General features: G+C 39.4%; 1 protein-coding gene across 1 annotated transcript; it reads right to left on the bottom strand.

Moving 5' to 3' along the window:
* Positions 1-17,747: 17,747 nt before the first annotated feature.
* On the bottom strand, positions 17,748-19,922 carry LOC107779731 (rust resistance kinase Lr10-like). The gene is made up of 3 exons (XM_016600212.2): positions 19,186-19,922; positions 19,065-19,091; positions 17,748-18,981 (listed from the first exon to the last, which is right to left on the bottom strand). Exons 1-3 carry the CDS (start codon positions 19,868-19,870, stop codon positions 17,870-17,872), a joined length of 1,824 nt encoding a protein of 607 aa, XP_016455698.1. The 5' UTR covers positions 19,871-19,922; the 3' UTR covers positions 17,748-17,869.
* Between the last annotated feature and the right edge of the window lie 3,195 nt (positions 19,923-23,117).

Raw genomic sequence — 23,117 nt, 5'->3', positions numbered from 1 at the left:
GAGGATAAGATAGTGCGGTGTTGCATCATGCTAATTAGTTTTAACAATGCAGTCGAGCGAACATCTGGAGAAATCACACTCCCCATTCTGGCCGGTGGCGACACTCTGGAAACCACGTTCCACATCATGGACCAAGACATAACGTATAACGCCATAATAGGGCAACCATAGACACACACCATGAGGTCTATCCTTTCTAGCTTATATCAGATCATCAAGTTCCCGACTCCATGGGGAATATTCAGCATACGAGGAGAACAACGCACATCCGGGGAATGCTACTGCATCGCCCTAGATAGCATGGTCACTCAACAAATGAAGGACAAAAAAAAAGGCATAACGATCAATAGGGTCGAGGTCGATATATGTCAATTGCGAGGATGTCACTAGAGACCCTGATATGGTCGAAGCTGCGGGATCGACCTTAGAGGACCTCGAACCCGTTCAATTAGATACAAACGATCACAACAAGAAAGCTTACATCGGCTGCAACCTTCAGGAACCAGGTAAGTTCTATTAATTCTTAAGTACTAACGCGGATTTGTTTACTTTCAGCCATGCAGATATGTCGGGTATCCCAAAAGAAATTGCCACGCACAAACTGAACATCGACCCATTCCTCCTCTCAGTGAGGTAGGTCGGGCGTAAGTTCAACTCCGTGATTAATGACGCGGTACATGAGAAGTTAGAAAAAACACTGGAAAATGGCTCCATCAGGGAGTCAAAGTACCCCCAGCGGGTCGCCAACGTGGTCATGGTGAAAAACAAGAATGGGAAATGGCGAATGTGTGTGGATTTCATAGATTTGAATAAATCATGCCCCAAGGATTCGTTTCCATTACTCCATATCGACTAACTCATCAACGCAACAACCGGGCATGAATTACTAAGCTTCTTGGACGCCTATTCGGGTTATAATCAGATACTCATGGAAGAAGAGGATCGGTATAAAACCACATTCATCACCCACCAGGGGACGTACTGCTACATGGTCATGCTCTTCGGGCTGAAAACCGCAGGGAAAACTTACTAAAGGTTGGCGACGAGGATGTTTAAAGACCAGATCGGCAAAACGATGGAAGTCTATATAGATGACCTGCTAGTCAAGTCCAAAAGGAAAGAAGATCACATCGACCACCTGAGAGAAACCTTCGACATACTCAGGCGATACAGCATGAAACTGAACCCCGAAAGTGTGCGTTCGGCATGGCCTCAGGAAAATTTTTAGGTTTCTTGGTATCACAACAAGGAATCGAAGTCAATCCTGATCAAAACAAAGCCATCAAGGGGATACTAGAACACTTGACCACCAAAAAACAGGTTCAGAGATTGACTGGCCGTATTCCTGCCCTTTCAAGGTTCATTTCACGATCATCGGATAGGTGTCACAGATTCTTCGGCGTACTCAAGAAGGGTAACGGCCTCCAATGGACTTCTAAGTGCATCCAAGCCCTGAAGGAATTAAAATCATACTTGTCGTCACCACCATTGCTTTCAAAACCGGAGCCAAGGGAATGTCTCCTCGTTTACCTCGTTGTATCTGAAGTAGATGTAAGTGCAGTCCTTGTTCGAAAAAATAAAGGTACGCAGTCTCCTATCTATTACATTAGCAAAACACTAATCGACGTCGAGACGAGGTACCCTCACCTCGAAAAACTGGCCCTGGCCTTGGTCATAGCTTCGCGAAAGCTTAGACCGTATTTCCAATGCCATCCTATCTCGGTCGTCACGACTTTCCCCCTAAGGAGAATTTTGCATAAAAATAAACTATCGAGAAGATTGGCCAAATGGGCCATCGAGCTCAACGAGAACGATATCACGTATCAGCCGTGAACGATGATAAAGTCACAAGTTCTCGTTGACTTCGTCATTGACTTCAGCATAAAAGTAATGTCCCAAGTTGAAAGAGAAGCCGCCCATGCTTTCCCCCAAGCAGCGGACCTCTGGGTCCTGTAAACTGATGGTGCGTCTAACGTGTAGGGTCCGGACTAGGACGCGTACTCGAAGTCCCAACCGGCAAAGTAATTCGCCAGTCCATAAGGTGCCCGGACATGACTAACAACGAGGCCGAGTATAAGGCCATAATTGTAGGTTTGAGGTCGAAACTCAAGTACGGGGCAAAACGGTTGAAACTACGCTGCGATTCCCAACTCGTGGTCAACCAAGTCACACGGACTTTCCAAATCAAGGAACAGAGGTTACAAAAATATCAGACTAAAATTTGCAAGTTGATGCCCGAGTTTGACCAATATCAACTCGACCAGATTCTACGAGCACAGAACGCTTAGGCGGACGGCCTCGAAAACTAGCCGCAACCACCAAAAACATTGCAACCGGAGACAAAAGTATGATCCACATTCTCAACTTGTCACTAGACCATCTCGAGGTAAGAACCATAAGATTAACTTGGGATTGGCACAATCATTTTGTTACATACTTGCAGGACGACATTCTCCTAGATGATAAAAGTAAGGCCAAGAAGCTGAGAATTCAAGCGGCTAGGAACAATGTCATCCACAACGACATGTATAAGAGAACATATGGCGGCCTTACGGCAGCCCTGCCTGGACCCAAACCAGACGCAGCGCGTTCTTGAAGAGGTCCATGAGGGCCATTGTAGAGCTCACTCCGGCAATCGGGCTATAGTCAGATTCCTCATACGAGCAGGATACTGCTGGCCCACCATGAAAAAAGAGGCTGCAGACTTCGTAAAAAAATGCGAGCAATGCCAAATGTACGCTCTGATGATTCACCAAGCGGGCGAACACCTCCACTCGGTCACCTCACCTTGGCCGTTCATCAAATAGGGAATAAACATTATGGGGCTCCTCCCGGCAAGGCGAGGTAACGTAAGATTCCTTTGGTTTTAACTGAGTATTTCTCTAAGTGGGGGGAAGCAGGAGCATTCGCCCAAATATGTGAACAGGAAGTGATCACCTTTATATGAAAAAACATCATATGCCGGTTCGGCCTCCCCAAAGATATCAGCAACGATAACGGACCCAGTTTCACGGGAAAGAAGGTCGCTGAGTTTTTTAGAAGTGGCATATCAAAAGAATACTCTCGACGCCATACCACCCCGCAGGCAACGGGCAAGAAAAGTCCTCCAACAAGTCGATACTGAACATCATAAAGAAACATCTTGAAGACGCCAAAGGACTGTGGCCGAAAATATTACTAGAAGTACTGTGGACCAATCGAACAACGCCGAAGATGAGTATAGGAGAGACGCCCTATTCTTTGGTCTATGGGACTGATGTAGTAATACCAGTCAAAGTCGAGAGCCCAGCCTGAGGTACTCCCACGAGAAAGGACCAAGGAACGACGAAAGTAGAAGGCAGGAGCTCGACAAAGCAGAATAACGAAGAGACATGGCCTACATAAGGATGATCGCCCAAAAACAACAAGCAGAACTCTATTATAACAAGAAGGCAAAGGTCAGGCCACTCAAATTCGGGGACTACGTAGTCAAAGCTAAAACACAAGCAAGCAGAGACTCACGGGAGGGAAAACTAGGAATAAATTAGGACGGCCCGTACAAAATAACGGCAAAAGCAAACAAAGGATCATTCCAACTAGAAACAATGGAAGGAAAGCTACAACCGAACAACTGGAATATTACCCACCTCAAGTACTTCAACTTAAAGTGTCCCCCAAGTCGTTCTCTTTTTCCCTCACTTGAGTTTTGTCCCAATTGGGTTTTCTCAAGGAGGTTTTTAACGAGGCGACAAAAGGAACACTTCAAGTTGAAGTACGCAAAGACGGGACGACTATTTCATCACCCAACCTCTCAAGCACTCTCCGAGCCAACCGATGAAGGGACTAGATAGACTGGGACTGGAACGCCAGCCAACGCCCGAAAATTTATAAATTTCTCCAAGTATATGACCAAAGAAACAATGCTTGAAGTTTATTTTTATTTCTCCAAGTGTACGACCAAGGCAACAATGCTTAAAGTTTACGGTGAACTTCGCACTTATAGGCTTATATTTCTAAAATTAGGTTATGTTTGACCTTGCTCGAACTGACACCTATAGGTCCTCGGCCATAATTAATTAGGTTATGTTCGACCTCGCTCGAACTAACACCTATCGATCCTCAGCCATAATTAATTAGTTTATGTTCGACCTCACTCGAACTAACACCTATCTGCCCTCAGCCATAATTAGTTAGGTTATGTTCAACCTCGCTTGAACTAACACCTATCGGCCCTCGGCCATAATTAATTAGGTTATGTTCGACCCCACTCGAACTAACACCTACTGGCCTTCGGCCATAATTAATTAGGTTATGTTCGACCTCGTTCGAACTAACACCTATTGGCCTTCGGCCATAATTAATTAGGTTATGTTCGACCTTGCTCGAACTAACACCTACCAGCCTTCGGCCATACAAAACATACAAGTATAGAAAAACTAACCCAAGAAAAGAAACAGACGCAGAAAAATATTCCATATTTATACTTAAACATTCTTTACAAAGGCCTATGAAGACGCTTACAAAAAACACACAAGTTTACAACAAAGTAAAAGAAAGAAGAAAAACTACTTGTCGCCGCCAGGCCCTTCAGTACCATCACCTTGACCATCTGGGCCATCTCGATCTCCCTCCTCATCATCACCATCTCCCTCAGGGTACGCCGCCTCATACTAGGTGTCCTCTTCCATCTGGTCTACACCCACATGCGACCTGAGCCTCGTGGGCCTTAACTCGAACATCCTCAAGAGCGGTCGAGGAAACAGAACCCACCTTTTGCAAATCACGAAACACATCCAACTGAGCCTCAGCATGAATCCATTCCTCGTATAGGTCCCGAGGAACATTTGAAAAAACTGAAGTGCGAGAGGATGACGGTTACACAAGCATTTGAGCCTTCTCAGCCTCTAAGGCGGCCATCTTGTCCTGAAGAAGGGAGTTGTCTCTCTCCAACTCTCCAATCCTATCATCTAGTTGCTCTTCTTTAAGCCTCGTCATTTCTAAGTTACTCTCTCGCTTAGAACGGAGAGTCCGAATCACTACCTCGAGGAGACTCTGACCGAGCAAACTCTACCTTCTCCAGCTCGTTCATCTTCTCGTGGATCTCGCAATGAAGAACCTCCATCTGCAGGCGACACTCCTCCAATTGCATGCGCAACTCGACAACATGTGTCTGGAGGTCACCACATTGAGCCTCCACGGCCCTGCTGACCTCGAGCTCTTCCTCTTTATTTCTCAACATACCCTCAAGAACACTGCACATCTCGATGACCTTCACCAACTCGTCGTCCTTCTCCTTCAGTTCTTCTCGAAGGGCCTGCAAGTTGCCGCCCTCACCAAACTGCCTATGGATCTCCCGGTACTTGCCACGGTACTCGAAGTATTTGTGTTGCAACTTCTTGAAAAGAAAGAAAAGTAAAAATAAGAATGTCCCCGATGACAAGGGCAAAGCACTAAAAACAAAGCCTAGACTTTGAACATGATAGGCAGAAAACAGAAGCCTTGAAAATCTTACCCTGAGAGCGAGGTAGTCTATGCTGCTCGATAGAGTAACATTATCCAGCTCTTAGAGGGTTTCACCCTCCACGTTGGAGCAAAAGGTATCGAGGTCAGGAATCATGTTTTCCATATTCTTTAATAAGTCACGATCCATGGGGATCACAATGGTCCGCGTAGACCCCTTCAACCTCACCTCGAGCTGGGTAAATTATTCATCCATCATCGTCATCGCGGCAACATCGAGGTCTGAACCCATCTCATAGCCGTCTTCGGCAATGCCTTTGCCTCTCCCATCTGTCAGCGAAGAAGTATCATCAGCCGACTGCGACGTCGATGGCACCTCATGCCGCAAAGTATCAGAGGCCAGAACGACCGGCCCTTCGGCTCCCATCGTCATGGGAGAAAGAGATACGCCCTCAACGGCCTCCGTAGATCTTTGAACCTCCGGTACCATCTCGACGTCGTCTTGAATAACTATGGTCGCTGTCTCACGAATGATAAAATTATCTATCACAGGGTCCACGACCTGGGAAACCCTATCGCCAATGTCCACTGACCTCCTTTTGCGAGGCAACAAATCCACGTCACTCAATAATGATTCCTCCTCTTCGTCCACAAGACGGTACAAAGGGGAAGCCGAAAGCTCCGCGCACTGCCGAATATCCACAGATAGAGAAGAAATTGATATTGAAGTAGCAGCAGGTGGGACCGAGGAACGACAGGCCTAGCCGCGGTCGTAGAAGGGGCAGAAGTCAAAAAGGTAGCAGTTTTCCTCTTACGGAATGCAGGGGGGAGCTTTCGGCCTCCCCGAGGACCCTCAGGCTGAAATCAAAAGAAGCACAAAATAAAAGAAGGTCAACCGGAGTGAACGGCAGAAGGCGAGTAGCCAATAAGCCAAAGCGAAGAAACTCACCGATCAAGGAAGGAGCAGGTCCAAACTTCTTGAGAAAGCCCGGCCACTCACAAATCCCCGCGATGTGAGGGAGGAGCCGGCCGACCCAATCAGAAATATCCCCGACCAAAGGAGGGGGAAAAGACTTGGCTGTATAAGAAAAGAGCAAGATATCAGAACCCGCAACTAAGCAAAGTAAACCAAATCCATCAACACAAGAAGGTTAGACGCTTACGAGTATAGTAAGTCTTAGGGAAGCCATCTGCGTTGGCCACCATGTCCTCAGTTCTGACGAAGAAGAAGTTGTGCCAGAACTGGCGGCTAGCCTTGTCATCCATCTTCACCACCAGGTACTTAACCCTCGGTGGTGAAGGTTTAGCATCGCCCCCTATAGAAATTATGGGCGAATAAGTGCGTTAGATGCCGAAGACTGATCTCGACCCCGGCCAGCTCTACAAACTTAGAAAACATCCTAATGAGCTTGTAGATATATGGTGCGAGCTGAGCCGGGCAAACGCCATAGAAACGACAAAACTCCTCTGCCAATGGAAGAAGGGGAAGAGTGTAGCCTACATGAAAAGGGTAAGCGTAAAACGTACAATACCCAAGGCGGTGGACTTGTACCACATCCCGCCCGGCAGGGACCAACTCGATTCGAGCGGGGATGCCGAATTTAGCCCTACGCTCTAATAAATCGGCCTACTTCATCACCAAATCGGAGATTTCGGGTTCAGCTTTAGGAGCCTTTGTAAAATCAGACATGACTTTCTTACCACGAGGAACTATCTCCTCCACCGTATGGAAAGTTCTCATCCTCGACGGCAGCGGAGAGGCCCTCCGCATGAGGAGGGAAAACCATCGCTAAAGGTACCGGGTAACTTTCCTCGCTTAGACCAGGAGATACGTTAGACATAGTTCTAACGAAAGAGAGGGTATTCAAAGTAATGAGGAGTTAAGAACAACAGGGATCTCTAGAGCAGGGAAAGAAGATGCACAACAATGGAATAAGAAGAAGAAGGCACAAGGCTTCGATGTGGAAAATTTGTAAAACTTGAGTGTGGATCTTCACATCCCTATTTACAAGAGCTCAGGCATCGAAACTCTGAAATTAGGTCATCATTACCTAGCACAACTATCAAAGCGACAGATCCAACAAACGGACGTGCGTGAAATGATGCAACGCATTGGAAAAATGCACCATAATGACGTATGACTTCATGACGTCACTTTGATCCAGGAACGACGTGACCCCAAAAATTGTGGCTCATGAAAGGCCACGTTGCCCGCTCATCCAATCATCTCGACCACGACTAACAGAATCCGTTCATCAAGCCCGCTCGAGACCGGCCTCAATAAGCGAAGAAACTAACTGTATAGGTCAAAATTTGCCCTAGAATATTTAAGACAAGATAGTGCTAAAGAAAGAGTCTTCAAGCCATCACTAGTCGAGGTCGATCAAGAAGCAACAAGATTCATGGCCGAGATGTCACCAACGGTCGATGTCGAGCACCGTTGGCAAAGCTGTAACGGCTAGTTTTCGAAATAGGATATTAAAGGGAATATTGTAGTAGATATTCTCTTTACTTGTACCATTAGGGTTTTGTTAAGAAAATGTCTAATATAAATGGAAAAGGAGAGAATGGCGGGAAGGATATATTCATTTTTGTAAGAACACACTTTGACAAAAGATTCTATCTCTCTCACACTATAATATAAACAACACCTTTTTCACCAAGATTCTTGTCTATATTGTTTCATACTTTCCACCAGATTCGAGGATATTCGAATATTCAAGGATTTTCCTGTCATTTATCATTGTGAGGAAGAGTAACACCTAGATTCTCCTTTATTGGGTGAATGCCTCCTTTTATTTACTCGAATGTCATTTCTTATTCTTCGTTGCTATTTAATGCTCTATCTTTGTTTACGTTGCTTGGAATGATTGTTATACACCATCATTATATCTTTATCGGATCTGTCTAACATTAGTTACCTTTTCGGAACTCATATATAGGAATATTATTGTTAACTAGGTTTAACCCCCTGAATACAAAAATTTAATTATTTGAACCGAGGGTTATCATTTTTGGTCAAACAATAAGTGTTAAACCTATGGAGGAAACAAAGTAACGATGATGAAATGGCCACGTAAAGATTCAGAGAGTCTCCATTAAGGAATATTGAGAACCCTCCATTCTTAACCAAAAGTCTCGGGTTATCGTTCGAGCCTTAAAAACAAAAAAATATTCTGACAAAGAGTGCTTTCCACAAACAGGCCTTACGCGACGGAAATCTAAATTAATTGAAGCGATAGGTATCGGATATCGGATGACTTAAAAAAGAATCGGAATGTCCTAATTCAATATTGTCGTAGGTATGTAATTGTTGAGAAACTTTTGCACCCTTAACATATGTTCTCTTTTATGATTTGCATTATGTCCTATTCTTCTTTTAATGATTTTCACCCTAACCTCTTACTTTTCTTGCAAAACAATAAAATCACTTTTTAAAAAATAATACAATGGAAAAACATGAAATACAAATAACAAAACAAAAAGGGATTAAAGATGATATTTTGAACCATATTAGTGCCTCTTGTCGATTTCATCCCTTTTCAAGCAGAATAGCAGTTTTTAAAGGAAATCGACATCATCCATTGTGCTCCAAAATATGCTCGAAACCGTAACTCTATAGGATAATTAGTCCAACAGTAGAGAAAGAATGGGTTGCTGCACAAACAAAGAAAATTGTCAAAATGGCAGCAAATATTGGTGCAAGCTTTGGATCATAATAAGGCCCTGAATTGGGCTCATTTTCAATGATGCTTAGCACTAGGTGCTTAAGCTGTCTTCGTTATGATGCTAGGGGCCAACACTAGAATATGTTATTTTACAAAAAATATTACATCAACTATGAATCAATCAAAACATATGTCTAATTCAACGGGATTATTAGCAGCATTTTCTAACAAAGCCATTGAATCAGACGGGTACGTTATAGAACTTTCCATCTGATGAAACAATAGAGCAATTGGTTGAGATTGAAGAGGTAGATGAGGTAGTGCTAGAGCTTCAACTTCACCTTCAAGCATTTCCACTACTACACTCATTGAAGGGAGTTGTACCGGATTTGTTTGAATGCACCATAGTGCAACTATAGTCATATTTCTAATTATCTTCTTTTCATCCTCATTTCTTCATAAACCCAACAGGAAAAATTTTGGCTAGAATTTTCTTCATTTACAACGACATTTCTCTTCAAGTCTAGCATTTTCATTAGTAGCATTCCAAAGCTGAAAACATCAGCTTTAAAAGAGATTGCTTCAATGCATGTTAATCAACTCTGGAGCTACATATCCAATCGTTCCTTCCAATGGTAGCTACAACATTTTCACTGCTATATCCCTACCACTTAATATATTTTGCCAAAACTTTTCTCACCTAATTTCTCTGACCCCTCTAGTCATTCTCTTTATGTTTGAGTAATTATATCTGATTGGCATGCAAAAAGCCAAATGCCTCCTCTTGAATTTAGAAATGCAACTATGAACGTTAGGCCTATCACAAATCTATATACTAAGTACCATGCACGAAGGTTCAAAAAAATTGTCAGGAAATAGAAAAGTAACTTATGTTAACTATCAATTGGAGACTAAAAGAGAGAATAATAAGAATGGTTTAAGTTTGCTTGGTTCCAACTTCCAAGTAAACAATATGACATTTTACTTTATTTTATAATATACCAAATTAAGCTTAAGCTTAACCTTAACCTTAACTTTAACATTAACCTGATGGTTATACACGCTAAGAGCAAAGAAGTTAAAGCTCTTTTTCTGTTCCACTGTTTTCCATCTTAAGTTCTTAACTAATTGAAGCCGGAATGTAGATATGAGAATCGTTCTGACAAACCGCTGAAAGCCATTCATTTACAATTTTTGCAATATGCCTTTTTTTTTTTAAACTCACCTTGACGGTGGGGGTTTAGGCATAATCCCAAACCTGTATATTAGCATCCAAAATGAGAACACATGAAGAAGGGGAACATAAAACCTTACCTCTCCATCTACATCAAGTAAGTTAGGCATGCCTAACTTTATACATGTTTTAAATGATAAAATTATACATATTATCTTCACATCATGTACTGTAACATCTCCAAGAACAAAGAGAGATCCTAGTGCAAAGAAAACTAGGTTAAAAAAGTTAAATTTCCAAAAGAATTGGGAGACTTACAAGAAATTTCCTTTCCTTTGTCTCTTGATCCTAAAATTAGGCATCTGGAATTGATCCATCCTTGAGCAACCTCTAGCATCCCTTGGAAGGTCTTTCCAGTTATAGAAAAAAATAACATCTCCATTTTGCATGTTACTTGCAGCTTTAGCAAGAATATCTGCTACAGAGTTTGCTTCTCTGTAGCAATGTTGGATTTTGTATTGGTGAATTTGCAAACTATCCTCAATCTCCTCCACCCATTGAGACAATTCCCAAGGAATTCCATTCTTGTTAGTTATCATATTTACCACCAGCAGTGAGTCTAACTCCAAAATGATGTTACAATAACCTTTTTGATTGCACCAGTTAACCGCAAATAAAGCAGTATGTATCTCTGCTTGATTATTAGTGCAGAAATGGAGCTTTTTAGAAAAAGCCATAATTAAGTCTCCATTTCCATCCCTTACAATGCCTCCTATACCTGATGTTTGATTTCCTAAACTACTGCTCCCATCTGTATTAACTTTAATCCAGCTACTTGGAGGTTTCTCCCATATGACTGGTTTAATAGTTAAAGAAGGTCTTCTACTATCCAGTTCCTTGCAAAGAGTATATCAGTTCCATTTCAAATCAATTTGTGCTTTAACTTTCTTCAAGTGTATCTTTAGATAGAAGAGAATTTCACTGCATATTCTCTCCATAGTTGGATATCCTCTGCCATATCTTGCTCCACATCTAGCTTTCCATATTTTCCAGTAGATGTAAACTAGTTCTATGTGATACAAAGTCTTGATATAAAAATTTGAGGTTGTCTGATTCTTCCATGTGAGTGTTCTTATATAGAGGCTTTGGGGATTTGAATGAAAACCTAAAACCTTAGAGAAGAAAGTCCATACTGCTCTAGCTTTGGGACTAGTATTGAAAACATGTTCAATAGTCTCTTCTTGTGGCTGTCTGCAGCAAGAACACTTAGAATCCAAACGTTGCCCAAATCTGAAGATAATTTCATCAACTGGAATTTTTTTCTTCCAGATCCTCCACATTGAGAATGAGATTTTGAAAGGTAGACAATCTCCATATTGCTCTATCCTGTCCTTGAGTATTTTCAATTTTGATTTCTCTGATGAGCTGAACCATGTTGGTAGGAACCAATAATTCAAGGAGATTAATATTCCATGCTCCTTCTGTAATACAATCTTCCACCAAAAGATTGTCAGGGTTTTGAATATATAGCAATTGTGCTAATTGACCCATGCCACTCCAATTGTCCCACCAAAAGGAGATGTTTCCTTGTTGGACTTTTCACAAGATATGAGGCTCCACCCTATTTCTAATCTCCATCAGCTCCCTCCAACAACTAGAATCAGCACATTATTTTTTCTTGGCTACCGGATGTCTTCTTTGGCAATATTTATTGATCGTGAATTTGGACCATAGATTATCATGAGTCCTCAACCTCCACCACTTTTTAGCAGTACAGGTCTTGGCTATATCCTTCAATCTTCTGAAACCAGCGCCTCCCTCTGTAGTTGGAAAACACAGCTTATTCCAAGCACTCCAATGGTACTTTTTATTGGAGTCATTATACCCCCAAAAGAAATTTAAAAATTGCTTTTTCAATTATTTTAGAATAGCTTTTGGAGGAGAAATTGCAGCCATTATATGCAAAGACTGGGATTGTAATACATATTTAATCAGTGTAGCCCTTCCTCCCACGGATAATATCCTACCCTGCCACCCCTGAATTTTGTGCAGAGGTCTAGTAGCCATGTCTGCAAAGAAACTAATCTTCTTCCTTCCACAATATATAGGACAACCAAGATATTTGAAAAGAAAGTGGTGGTGCTTGTAACCCGTCACTCTCTGAACTTTATCCCTTATAGATTGAGAGATATGAGTATGGGTGAGAAAGAAACTTTTTTCCTTGCTAATTTTCGGCCCCGGGGCTTGTTCATATTGTTGCAACTTTTTCATAATCATGTTCATTGACCTCTTTTGACAAGAGGAAAAGATGACTATATCATCAGCATAGCAAAGATGGTTAACTTGGGGACCTTTCTTACTCATAGAAAAACCCATATAACCTTCCTTTTCATGTAGGCAATTAAGAGAACTTGAAAGAGCTTCCGCGGCTATGACAAAGAGAGATGGTGAGAGTGGATCACCATGTTTCAGGCCTCTAGTTGAGTGGAAAAAATCGTGTCTAGAGCCATTGATTAGAATGGAGTACCAAACATCTGCCACTAGCCTATATATAACATTAATGAAGTCTTCTGAAAATCCCAACTTTCTCATGGTGGCTGTTAGGAAATTCCATGATATCTTATCATAGGCCTTTGTCATATCTAATTTGATCACCATATTGCCTCCTATATTCCTTTTGCTAATATCCCTGATAATTTCCTGAGTTAACATGATGTTCTCAGTTATTAGTCTGCTTTTAATAAAACCTGATTGGTTTTATGAAATAATTTTAGAAAGCATAATGGATAATCTGATGGTGACAATTTTAGACACTATTTTGTTGGAGAAATTACTTAGACTGATAGGTCTAAGCTGGGAAAAAGAACTAGGGGCTTCTACTTTTGGAATTAGTACCAAGCAGGTGCTGGTATAAAACTTAGTCATTCTTTTGCCCCTAAAAAAATCTTGAACCATATTTGCAACATCTACAGCTATTATGCTCCAACAGGATTGATAAAAACACCCATTAAACTCATCCGGGCCAGCTGCACTGTTAGAATTTAGAGCCATGACTGCATCGTTTACTTCTTCATCAGATGGCAAAGCAACCAGGAAAGAGTTATCTTTTGCAGTAATATGACTCTGAAGCTTGTTCAAAATCCTGTAGTCAGTACTTTGGATAGGTTGGGTAAATAGGTTGCTGAAGTACTGAACATTAGCTTCAAAGATATGTTTATTCCCCTGGACCCAATTACTTTCTTCATTTTTTATTCTGTGCAGATAAGATCTCTTTCTCCTCTGCCTGATAATGCTGTGAAAGTATTTAGTGTTATTATCTCCTTCAAACTCCCATTTCACTCTAGCTTTCTGCTTAAAGAGATTGTTCTGCATTTTCATCCAACTAATTTGCTCAGCATAAAGGTTGTGCAAATTAGTTCTGTTGACATCGCTATTATCCGCCCCTTAAGTTGCTTCCATAGCTTCAATCTTTTCTTCTAATTCTTTGGTCTTATCAAACACATTTCCTATTGTGTTTCTAGACCAGTAACTGAAAATCTTTCTGCTCGGTCCAGAAGCTCAAAAATTTAAAATACTTGATGGGAGGAACATCTTCTATAGAGCATGTCATAAGGAGCATGTTGTGGTCAGAGCATGTTCTAGGCAGATGTCTTACATTGATTAATGGAAAGGTGGCAGACCATTCATCATAATAAAAGACTCTGTCTAGTCTCTCTCGAATCTTCTTCATCTTCCTTCTGTTATTTGTCCATGTAAAGTTATTACTAGAATACCCAGCATCCAACATACCACATCCATTCATACAATTGATGAAATCTAAGCTCTTCCTCAACCTGGGAGGTCTGCCCCCCTCTTTCTCTGTGGCATTCACGATACAGTTAAAATCTCCAAAAATTGACCATGGCCCTTGAAATTGACTATTCATCTGTTCCAAACTTTCCCATAATTTCTTCCTTCTTCTTGATTTAGATTTTGCATAAACTAGAGTTACCCAACAAACTTCAAGAGAGCTAATATGTTGGATAGATAAAGTAAGATGCTGCTTATGATTGAAAATCTTTGTACAAGTGTAACTAGAGTCCCAAAAGCACCAGATCTTTCCATTGAAGTTTGCCAAAGCTCCATGCATTCACAGCTTCCTTTTATAATTCTCCAACTATGAATTATGTAAGAAATGCTCTTGTAAAGCAACAAAGCTAACTTTGTGCCTTTTTTGAGTTTGATCAATCTATCAGAAGCACCTTTTGACTCTACCCCTCTAATATTCCATATGATTGTACTAATCATCGAAATAATTAGGATTGGTTTTGTTTGTTGGATTTTCCTCTGCCCCTAGTAATAGGAGTAAAAGGTGGATATGTTTTGAAAGACTTCTTTTTTATTGTGGGAGTACCTCTTGGTGATAAACAACATTTATCAATTGTTTCCTTCATTTTCTCAACTACTTCTTCCATGTGATTTTCCTCTCCAAGAGCAAAATCCTCAGCTAAACTTTATAACACTTCCTCATCATCATCATATTGACGATGTTGACTGTTTCCCTTGAGTAATTGTCGTTGATTAGTACCAAATCTTTCTCTAGATTCTGTTTGTACCAAAGTGTTGTATGTTGCCTCTATAGTCAATGTACCTTGTTGCAAAGGAACTTGACCTGTTGAGTTAACATTATGATCATTTTGTGTCACCTGCAGGTGTTCCTTTTCAATGTGTTCATCTTGTTCCTGTGTCAAGTTTCGGAAGATATTTTGAGTCTCAATAGGAGGATCTTGGGGTGCTAAAATACTAAAATTCTACAATCTCTCCTCTTGACTTGTCACTACTACTACACATTTTCCATGGTTGACATTCTTTGTTCTAAGTGAACTCACACTTTCTACCATATGATTTTCTAGTTTGCCATAATTTTGTGTGTTACTAGTTCCAGGTGCTTTGGAAGCTCCTTCCGCTAGTTTTTGTTGGTTTGATCTCTTAGAGTTCTTCTTCTGCTTGACAATTTTAAGGGCATTTCTCTGTCTCCTTTTCCTCCTTTTTTCCTTGTCCTTTATAGCTTTCTTAGAAGTTCCTGCATGTGTAGCAGCTATCTGATCATTAATATTTGCTATTTCAATTTGTGTCTCCTGAACCTGTGCTCTCTGTTCTTCTATTGGTTTAGAAACTTCTTTCTGAGCAATGTTATCTTCCTTGTGCTTAGATCCTTCCTTTTGTAAAGCATCTTTCTCAACTACTATATTCCTCTGTCACCTTGTTAGTTTCTGCTTGTTTCTTTTTTTCCAAAAATCTACATTGCACTACTGAGTGTCCCAGCAATCTACAATGTTTACAGTATTTTGGGACAGCCTCATATTCAATTTTTTGTGCAAAACCTTTAAAACCAGTGTTATCATCTTCTAAACCCACCCAAACTTGTTCTAGCTGAGGTTTAAGAAGATCAATTTTCACACGAACCTTAGCCATGCTAGGTCTAGTTCTCCCTCTAGTAGCTGTATCTATTGCCAAGGGAATACCAACAGGTGCTAGGATCTGTTTGATATAGTCCCATTTATGACAATTCATAGGGAGTTTAGGTAATAAAACCCAAACTGGAGCATAAGGGGCATCTTCCTTTGGTTTTCAATTGGGAGTCCATTTAGTTAGCCACATTTCCTTTCCATCTACTTCGATTCTCCTTCTAAATCTCACCTTATTATAATCTTCTTCATTATAGAGTACAATAAAAATATTATGTAGATCATAGATACCAATTTTAGCATTACCTTTTAATGGAATCTTCTCAGCAAAAGTTGACCTAATTTTCTCAATTTGGGGCCTCACCCTTATGAATCGTCCCACAATTAGATATTTGCATTCTTCTGCCATCACTCCGTAGTAGTCCTTGGCCTTGAAGATCACCGCTGGCATGCCATTGTGAGTCGAGGTTCGAGCAAGAACGGGAGGTCGATTTGGGGCAGAATTGATATTTGGTGTTACAGAAATTACATTAGCATAAGAGTGATTGGACTGATTCCTCACGGTAGATATTGTCGCAACTGTGGGGGGAGCAGTTTGGTTGACCGGACGCGCCGTTAGGTTGCCGTCTGGTGGCTCCATAGACTGGAGTGTGACGCGTTAGTCGTTAGGAAATTACCCTTTGAGAGAGGGCATAACACAATTCCGTAAAAAAAGGTCCAATATGCCTTACTGTTCCAATTTGTGTGGTGGTGTTATTTGAGATAGACTTTGAAAGGAGTATACTTGTATGACTAAGGATTATCTGTTTTAAGGGATGGGCAAAAGCTTTAAAAGATTGCTTAGAGTACTTTTCAAATGCTTGTCCTTCAATTTCTGTCATTTATGAGAAAGTTGTAAGGGAGTCATTGGCGTTTACCTATCTAATACTCTTTCTTATGTCATGTTCTCTATCAATCATATATTGGGGTCTTCAATTTTCTTCTCCCCATAATTTCCACGAAAACAAGGTAGTGTGAAACTCGAGTCCACAAATTCCATACTTCGGAGATAATTAGGATATAAAGGAATAATCATCCATGTCCGTTTGTGTAGAAAAGTCAAGCTTGGGAGTAATTGTACAATGTTGCCCATCATATAGTAACCACTAACTAGCCTTCTTCTTTTTTTGCTTTTTTCTTTCTTTCTGAAATAGTAACTAGCTTGAAACCACATAATGCAATTGATGTATACGGAGATATGAATAATTTTGAGTGTATCTTGTATTGACATTGCATTTTTTTTTTCGCTGCTAATTTCTTGCTTATTGGAATGAAAATTCAGAAAGAGAAATATTGTTCTGAATATAGAGGGCGTTAAATGGACGTGTTGGTCTAATTTGGATGGATTAAAATGAATTAAATTATAACCATGTTGTATCTTGATTCTCACCGTGTTTGCTTGAGTAAAGATGGGTGGCTCAATTCGAGCAAAATTTTACCCTATGTGCAATGAATGCTAATCTATTTCGAGCCAAATAATGCAGCTTGCTAAAGGGATGAGAGCTACCACCAAAAACTGATCAGTTAGCTTCTCCAGGATTAAAGTCCAAATTAGATTAAAGTACAAATTCATAGTCAAACAACATTTAGATATATTAATAAATTTATGCGTGTGTATATATACTAATTTTGCATCCACCATCACTTAAGTAATAGCGTATGCATTGATACTCCGCATCTATTTTCTTAAAATCCTAAATGCGTCTTTATAAAAACTGACTATTTTTATAAAAGTACTGGATTAAGCTTTGAGAGAACAGCTGCTTATTCTTTTGGACGGCTATGTTTGTTATAAAAAGTACTCTTATTTATTTACTGTGGTTCCTTTAAGATCATATGCGTCTGCTTCTTTGAAAAATGAATCCATTTGACCATTTATCATTCAGCTTATTGATTTCCCTTTGTGGAAATCCGATTAAATTGGAACGATACAACAAAAAATTTAACATGGTTTCAACGCATGGATCTAACACAGACAAATCGAGAAGTGATCCAAGTTTTATCATTCAGCTTGCTGATAATCACTACTACTAAATAAAATACTTTTGCACCCTTTACATTATTTCCTTTTCTTTTTTCATTGTACAATCGACTTTGAAGCGTTATTCAATTTCTAATATCACGTCAAGATCTTCTGTATGAGGACTTGAATTAAAATTAGACATATTAGTAGCCATAAAAGGATTTGGGGACAAGTTGAGATGGCTCCCATCTCCTTCTAACATCTGAACAACTTCTTTTATTGAAGGCCTATCATTTGGATGCCACTGAATACACCAAAGTCCAACAATGGCTAACTTTCTCACAATTGTACCATCTCCTTCCTCCTCTATCCGAATTTGCAATTCTTCCCCTTTCTCCAAATCTCTATATATCCATTCCAAAGAACTTACTTTGCTGTGATTATTCGTCTTAGAATTCGTCTTTATCCTCCCTCCAACCATTTCTAACAAAAGCATTCCAAAACTATAAATATCAGATTTATGAGAAACTTTACCAAAGTTTCTTGATAACACTTCTGGTGCAATGTAGCCTATGGTTCCCCTAGCAGCTGTCATTGTGACTGCACTTTTTTCTTTCGAGCACAGTTTAGCTAGGCCAAAATCGCAAATTTTTGGGTTCAAGTTGTGGTCTAAAAGGATGTTTTGTGGTTTAATATCGAAATGAAGAATCTGCTGATCACATCCCTGGTGAAGATATTCAATCCCTCTAGCAGTACCAAGAGCAATATGTTGAAGCTTGTTCCAACTGATGAGTGAAACACTATTCGTGCTCGAGCTCATTGGCAAAATGAACCTTTCAAGTGAATCATTTGGTAGGTATTCATAGATCAATGCTCGTCTGAATCCATCAGCACAAAAACCAACCAAGCGAACCACATTAACATGGTGAATTCTCCCAATTGTTCCGATTTCATTGATAAATTCTTCCCCTTTACCTTTGGAATCGCGTAGGACTTTTACTGCAACATAGATTTCCCTTGAAAGTTTGCCTTTGTAAACAGTTCCATAACTTCCTTCTCCTAACTTTTCATTGAAATCAACTGTTATCTTCTTAATATCAGCATAAGAATATCTTGTTGGTCTTATGGCCTTGTAATCTTCCAAAAACTTTTCAAGTATAACTCGACTATCTCTTTCATTTTTACTGGACAAATATAGCTGATAAAGTGAAAAAACAATAATGCAAACAAGAGCTGTACCTAAAATGACACCTACAAAACTAAATAAGTAACATGTCATAAGTATGAAAGGAAATTGACAGAGTGAGAACTTTGAAGAATTTGAGAAAACTAACCTGCAAGCAAGGGCTGCTTAGTAATACCTATATATTATGGACAAAATGATGAGTCTTTGTTAAGTGCTTTGTTATCCATATAAAAAATTTAAAAAAAAAATCTAAGACATATAAATAGTACCTTTTTGGGTCATAGTTCGATTGAAACAATGAGTTTCCAAAAGCTTAGTTTTATCCACGAAACCACAATCCATTCCTTTGGACTCACAGTTTCCACAGAGTGGTATAGGCCAATTCAGCTGCAGCCTGTTCTCAAGAAATGTTGACTGTGAGTATGGGTACTGATGAAATTTTGTACAAGGTCCGGACAAAAAATATAAGAGGGACATAGTCGAAGAAACAGCATGTACTTGGTATCGAGACGAACCAAGACAAGGAACTACGTTACCATAATCATATGGTATAGAACAATTGAACAGGACTGTGGGATTTTCAAAAATCTTGAAATTAGATTGTGATAAATTCAGTTTTGATAGCTTGGCTATTATGCACTCGTTAGGATCGTAAAGGTGAATTTGCTGTGAGACATAATCAATTTCTTCAACAATTAAGGGAACAGACAAAGGAAGTTCGAGGATGGTGTCATTTTGATTGTTGCATTGTAGTTCAAAGCCAGGATAGCCGCAATGTTTTGGTTGATTTCTGAGCCTGAATGGAAAATGAATGATAGGACCATCATTTTTGCACCAAGAATCCTCACAACCCTCTAGTCTGTCTTCTAAACTAAGCAATGGGCAAATTACCAAGAAAAATAAGAGAGATGTAAAGATGGACATTTCTAAAACACTTATTAGAGATTTACTCATGCTAAATTTGCATTCTTTAGTTTGATGCTAATCACTACTATATACGATGAGCAATATTGTCCAACTCTCAAGATTGACTTTTCTACACGAATGAGCGTGGTATTGTGTTTTAAAAGGCGTGGGCGTAAGGCGAGGCGTTTTACATATGCCTTAGCGGGGCATAAGCCCCGAGGCGTGGGGCGTAAGCCTCATAGGTATTTAGTGTTTAATATTTTATAAAATAATATAATGACAGTAAATATTTATAAATAAGTAAAATTGCATAAATATTGAAGAAAACTATATATATGTGTGCTCCATCCCCACAAAAAATTAATCAAAACAATCTATTATACGTTACTTACAAGCACAAGTAATTTGAGTCAAAGAATAGAGTTTTCTATATGGAGGAACAAAAATGATGACCTGCAATTTGAACTTTGAATTTGCTGCTATGAAGAAGAATGTAGTTCTCTTTGTATTTGTAAAAATAATTAAATATTCGTTGCTTTTGGGAGATATTAGCAGACTAGCGGACAAGATAAAAAATTGGAAAAATCATGAATTAGGGCTTAAATCAATAAAAAGGGGTCTTTACTTTTAAATTTAATACTTTTGAGTTCCTTTTTAAACCTTTTGAGTAATTATCAAACTGACTTTTGAGAATTTGGGTATTATACGAAGGACTAATTCAACAAATTTTGTTTTAATTTAAAAAAGTCTCTGGGACTTACTCCTTACTAAAACAACGCGCCCCGAACGTCCGGGCGTACACCCCAAATTGTGGGGCGTATGCCTCTTGAGACTTTCGCCCCACATTATCGCCCCGAGACATTTTTGGTACGTCTCGCCCCGGGACTCGCCCCGAAAACGCTTTTTAAAACAGAGACGTGGATGACTATCTATTTTCTTCGAAACTATGCAGTTTGTGGACTAGAGTCTCCCACATACCTTCCCGTACTTGGAAATTAAGGGGGAAAAGGAGAATTCATTAATAGTTAAATTTAGCTCATAAAAATATAACTCGACTTGACGGGAGGGGAGCTAGACTGGGTATATATTCTTTGGTAAGTCATTTTGGGCGTTTGGGCTGCATATAGATCAAACTGACCTGTAAAAACTCATCAAACATTGAAAAATAAATATCTTTCGCAAACAAAGTCCCATATTGATAGCTAAAAAGATTGAGAGTCTACATAAAAAGTATAAGGGATCTTTTAAACGTGTGAGATCTTTTGGAAAAATCGTGCGGTCTTGACTCAAAACGGTCAATATCACACCATGCTAAGAGTATCTTTGGGCTAATTTAGCCCACCAACTAGCATCAAAGCCCAGGTTTGACAGGACGAGTATATGGCGTGGGGCTCGGTCATGATAATGGGCTACGTGTAACTTAGTTCGATGAAGAGACCCACGGATATTGGTGATACCACATGCACCACGTGGAACTTCGTTTGAGGGGGAGATTGTCGTATTACGAATAAAGTCTCACGTTGGTAGCTAAAAAGATTGAAAGTCTACATACAATGTTTAAGGATCTTTTAATTGTGTAAGACCTTTTAAAAAAATCATACGGACTTGACCCAAAACGACAATATCACAACATATTAAAAGTATTTTGCAGGCTGATTTAGCTTTTGATAAATAAATGAATTAGTTTGGTTTAGGAGCACTAACAACATTTTCTATAGACACTTTCAACCCCCAGACCTAACAATACTTTTCATTTTGTAGCAATTCAAGCTAACCACTTCATTCCTTGATTTTGATATCCCATTTTTATAAAATTTTCTCTCTCACAATCTTCCCAATTTTAACTTTCTTATCCTTGACACACACACATACACACAGAGGAGGGAGAAATCTCGCCGTTGCAGAAGCATCCTGACCACACCAAAGCAGTGTGGAGCCATTTCTGAGTGTGAGACCTCCTACTTAATCACTTTTGGCTTGACTACTCTCTTGTTCCGTTAGCACGCTCGTAGGATTTGTCTGTACAAATTAGCATTTCATTATTCTTAAGCGGGCGTTGGATATAAGAATTGTAAAATTTCGAAAAGAAGTGAAAAAGAAAATATTATTTGAAAATTAGAGTTATGTTTGGACATAAATATAATTTTGGGGTTGTTTTTAAATTTTTGTTAGTGAACTGAATGAAAATTTGGAAAAACAGGTTTCGGCGGTTTTTCGAATTTTCCAAAAATTTCAAAATATCTTCAAGTGAAAATTGAAAAATTTATGGTCAAACAATGATTTCGAAAAAAAAGTGAAATCATGGCCAAACGGGCTCTTAAGAGTCTAATATTATTTTTTTCCTATTAACTAGGGAGACATGGGACGGGAAGGAGAAGTGAATTACAGTGAAAAACAAAGACGTAACAATTTTGTAAAAAGCACACCGGTATACCATATGATTATAGAAAAATTTTCAGAAATCACTATTATTTAGTGGCTATTAATTTGTTATTGGTATCATTTACTTAATTACTTCCTATAGCTATTTTTTCACTTATTATAGAGTGTATTCGATGTATTCAAGGTACTGTAGCAAAACTCGGGGGAAAACAGGAAAGTCCAACTAACATAGACTGTATTCATATGTATTCGCGAGCTGTATTCGTGAAAACAGTAACGAAAATCTGCGGAAAAAAGGTCTCTCCAGCTGTTTAAAAATATTAAGTGAATCAATTAATGTGATAGACTCCTGATATAACTCAACAAACTCAATTATACTTATTACAGTGACTTTTGACTGTTGTATTTAGATGTATTTTATTTCATTCAACAACTTTTTAAAATGCACTAGTTGTTCTAGTTTTAGTTATGTATTTCAACTAAGTGTTTTCATTTGTATTCTCAAGCCAACTGTATTCTGATGTATGTATTTGCTGCTGAACATGCAAATACATGTTTCGCTTGAGTGACTTGTAAATCGAAAGATGGTCATTCGAAATTGAGTGCTTTGGTGGGTATACATCGGGTAACCCTCTTCTGAGTTGTTGAATCAGCCATTGGAGATGAAATTTCGAATTTTCTGGTGAAAGTATAACAATGGTGATTATTTATAAATTAAAAAAAATAGTAAAGAGAAATAGAAGAAGCACAGTAGCGGCGAAAATCTAACAACTTTAACACTTACCACAACTTTTTGGAGCAAAAAATATTAAAAATTGAGAGAGACAATGGAGATGAATCAGTGGAGAATCGTGGATATAGAATGGGGAAGAGATTGACGTTGTGAGAGAGAGATAGTAGAGACTAGAGAGAG

Source organism: Nicotiana tabacum, chromosome 17, assembly GCF_000715075.1.
Source record: "Nicotiana tabacum cultivar K326 chromosome 17, ASM71507v2, whole genome shotgun sequence".
NCBI classification, from domain to species: Eukaryota; Viridiplantae; Streptophyta; class Magnoliopsida; order Solanales; family Solanaceae; genus Nicotiana; species Nicotiana tabacum.
This window is presented reverse-complemented; position numbering and strand designations above follow the sequence as displayed.

Excerpts from the sequence above, each read along its gene's own strand:
- LOC107779731 (XM_016600212.2), bottom strand. The coding sequence starts at position 19,870 with ATGAGTAAATCTCTAATAAGTGTTTTAGAAATGTCCATCTTTACATCT. Across the intron at positions 19,092-19,185 it reads TCGAACTATGACCCAAAAAG|GTATTACTAAGCAGCCCTTG; the intron begins GTACTATTTATA and ends CATAATATATAG. Across the intron at positions 18,982-19,064 it reads TAAGCAGCCCTTGCTTGCAG|GTGTCATTTTAGGTACAGCT; the intron begins GTTAGTTTTCTC and ends TTAGTTTTGTAG.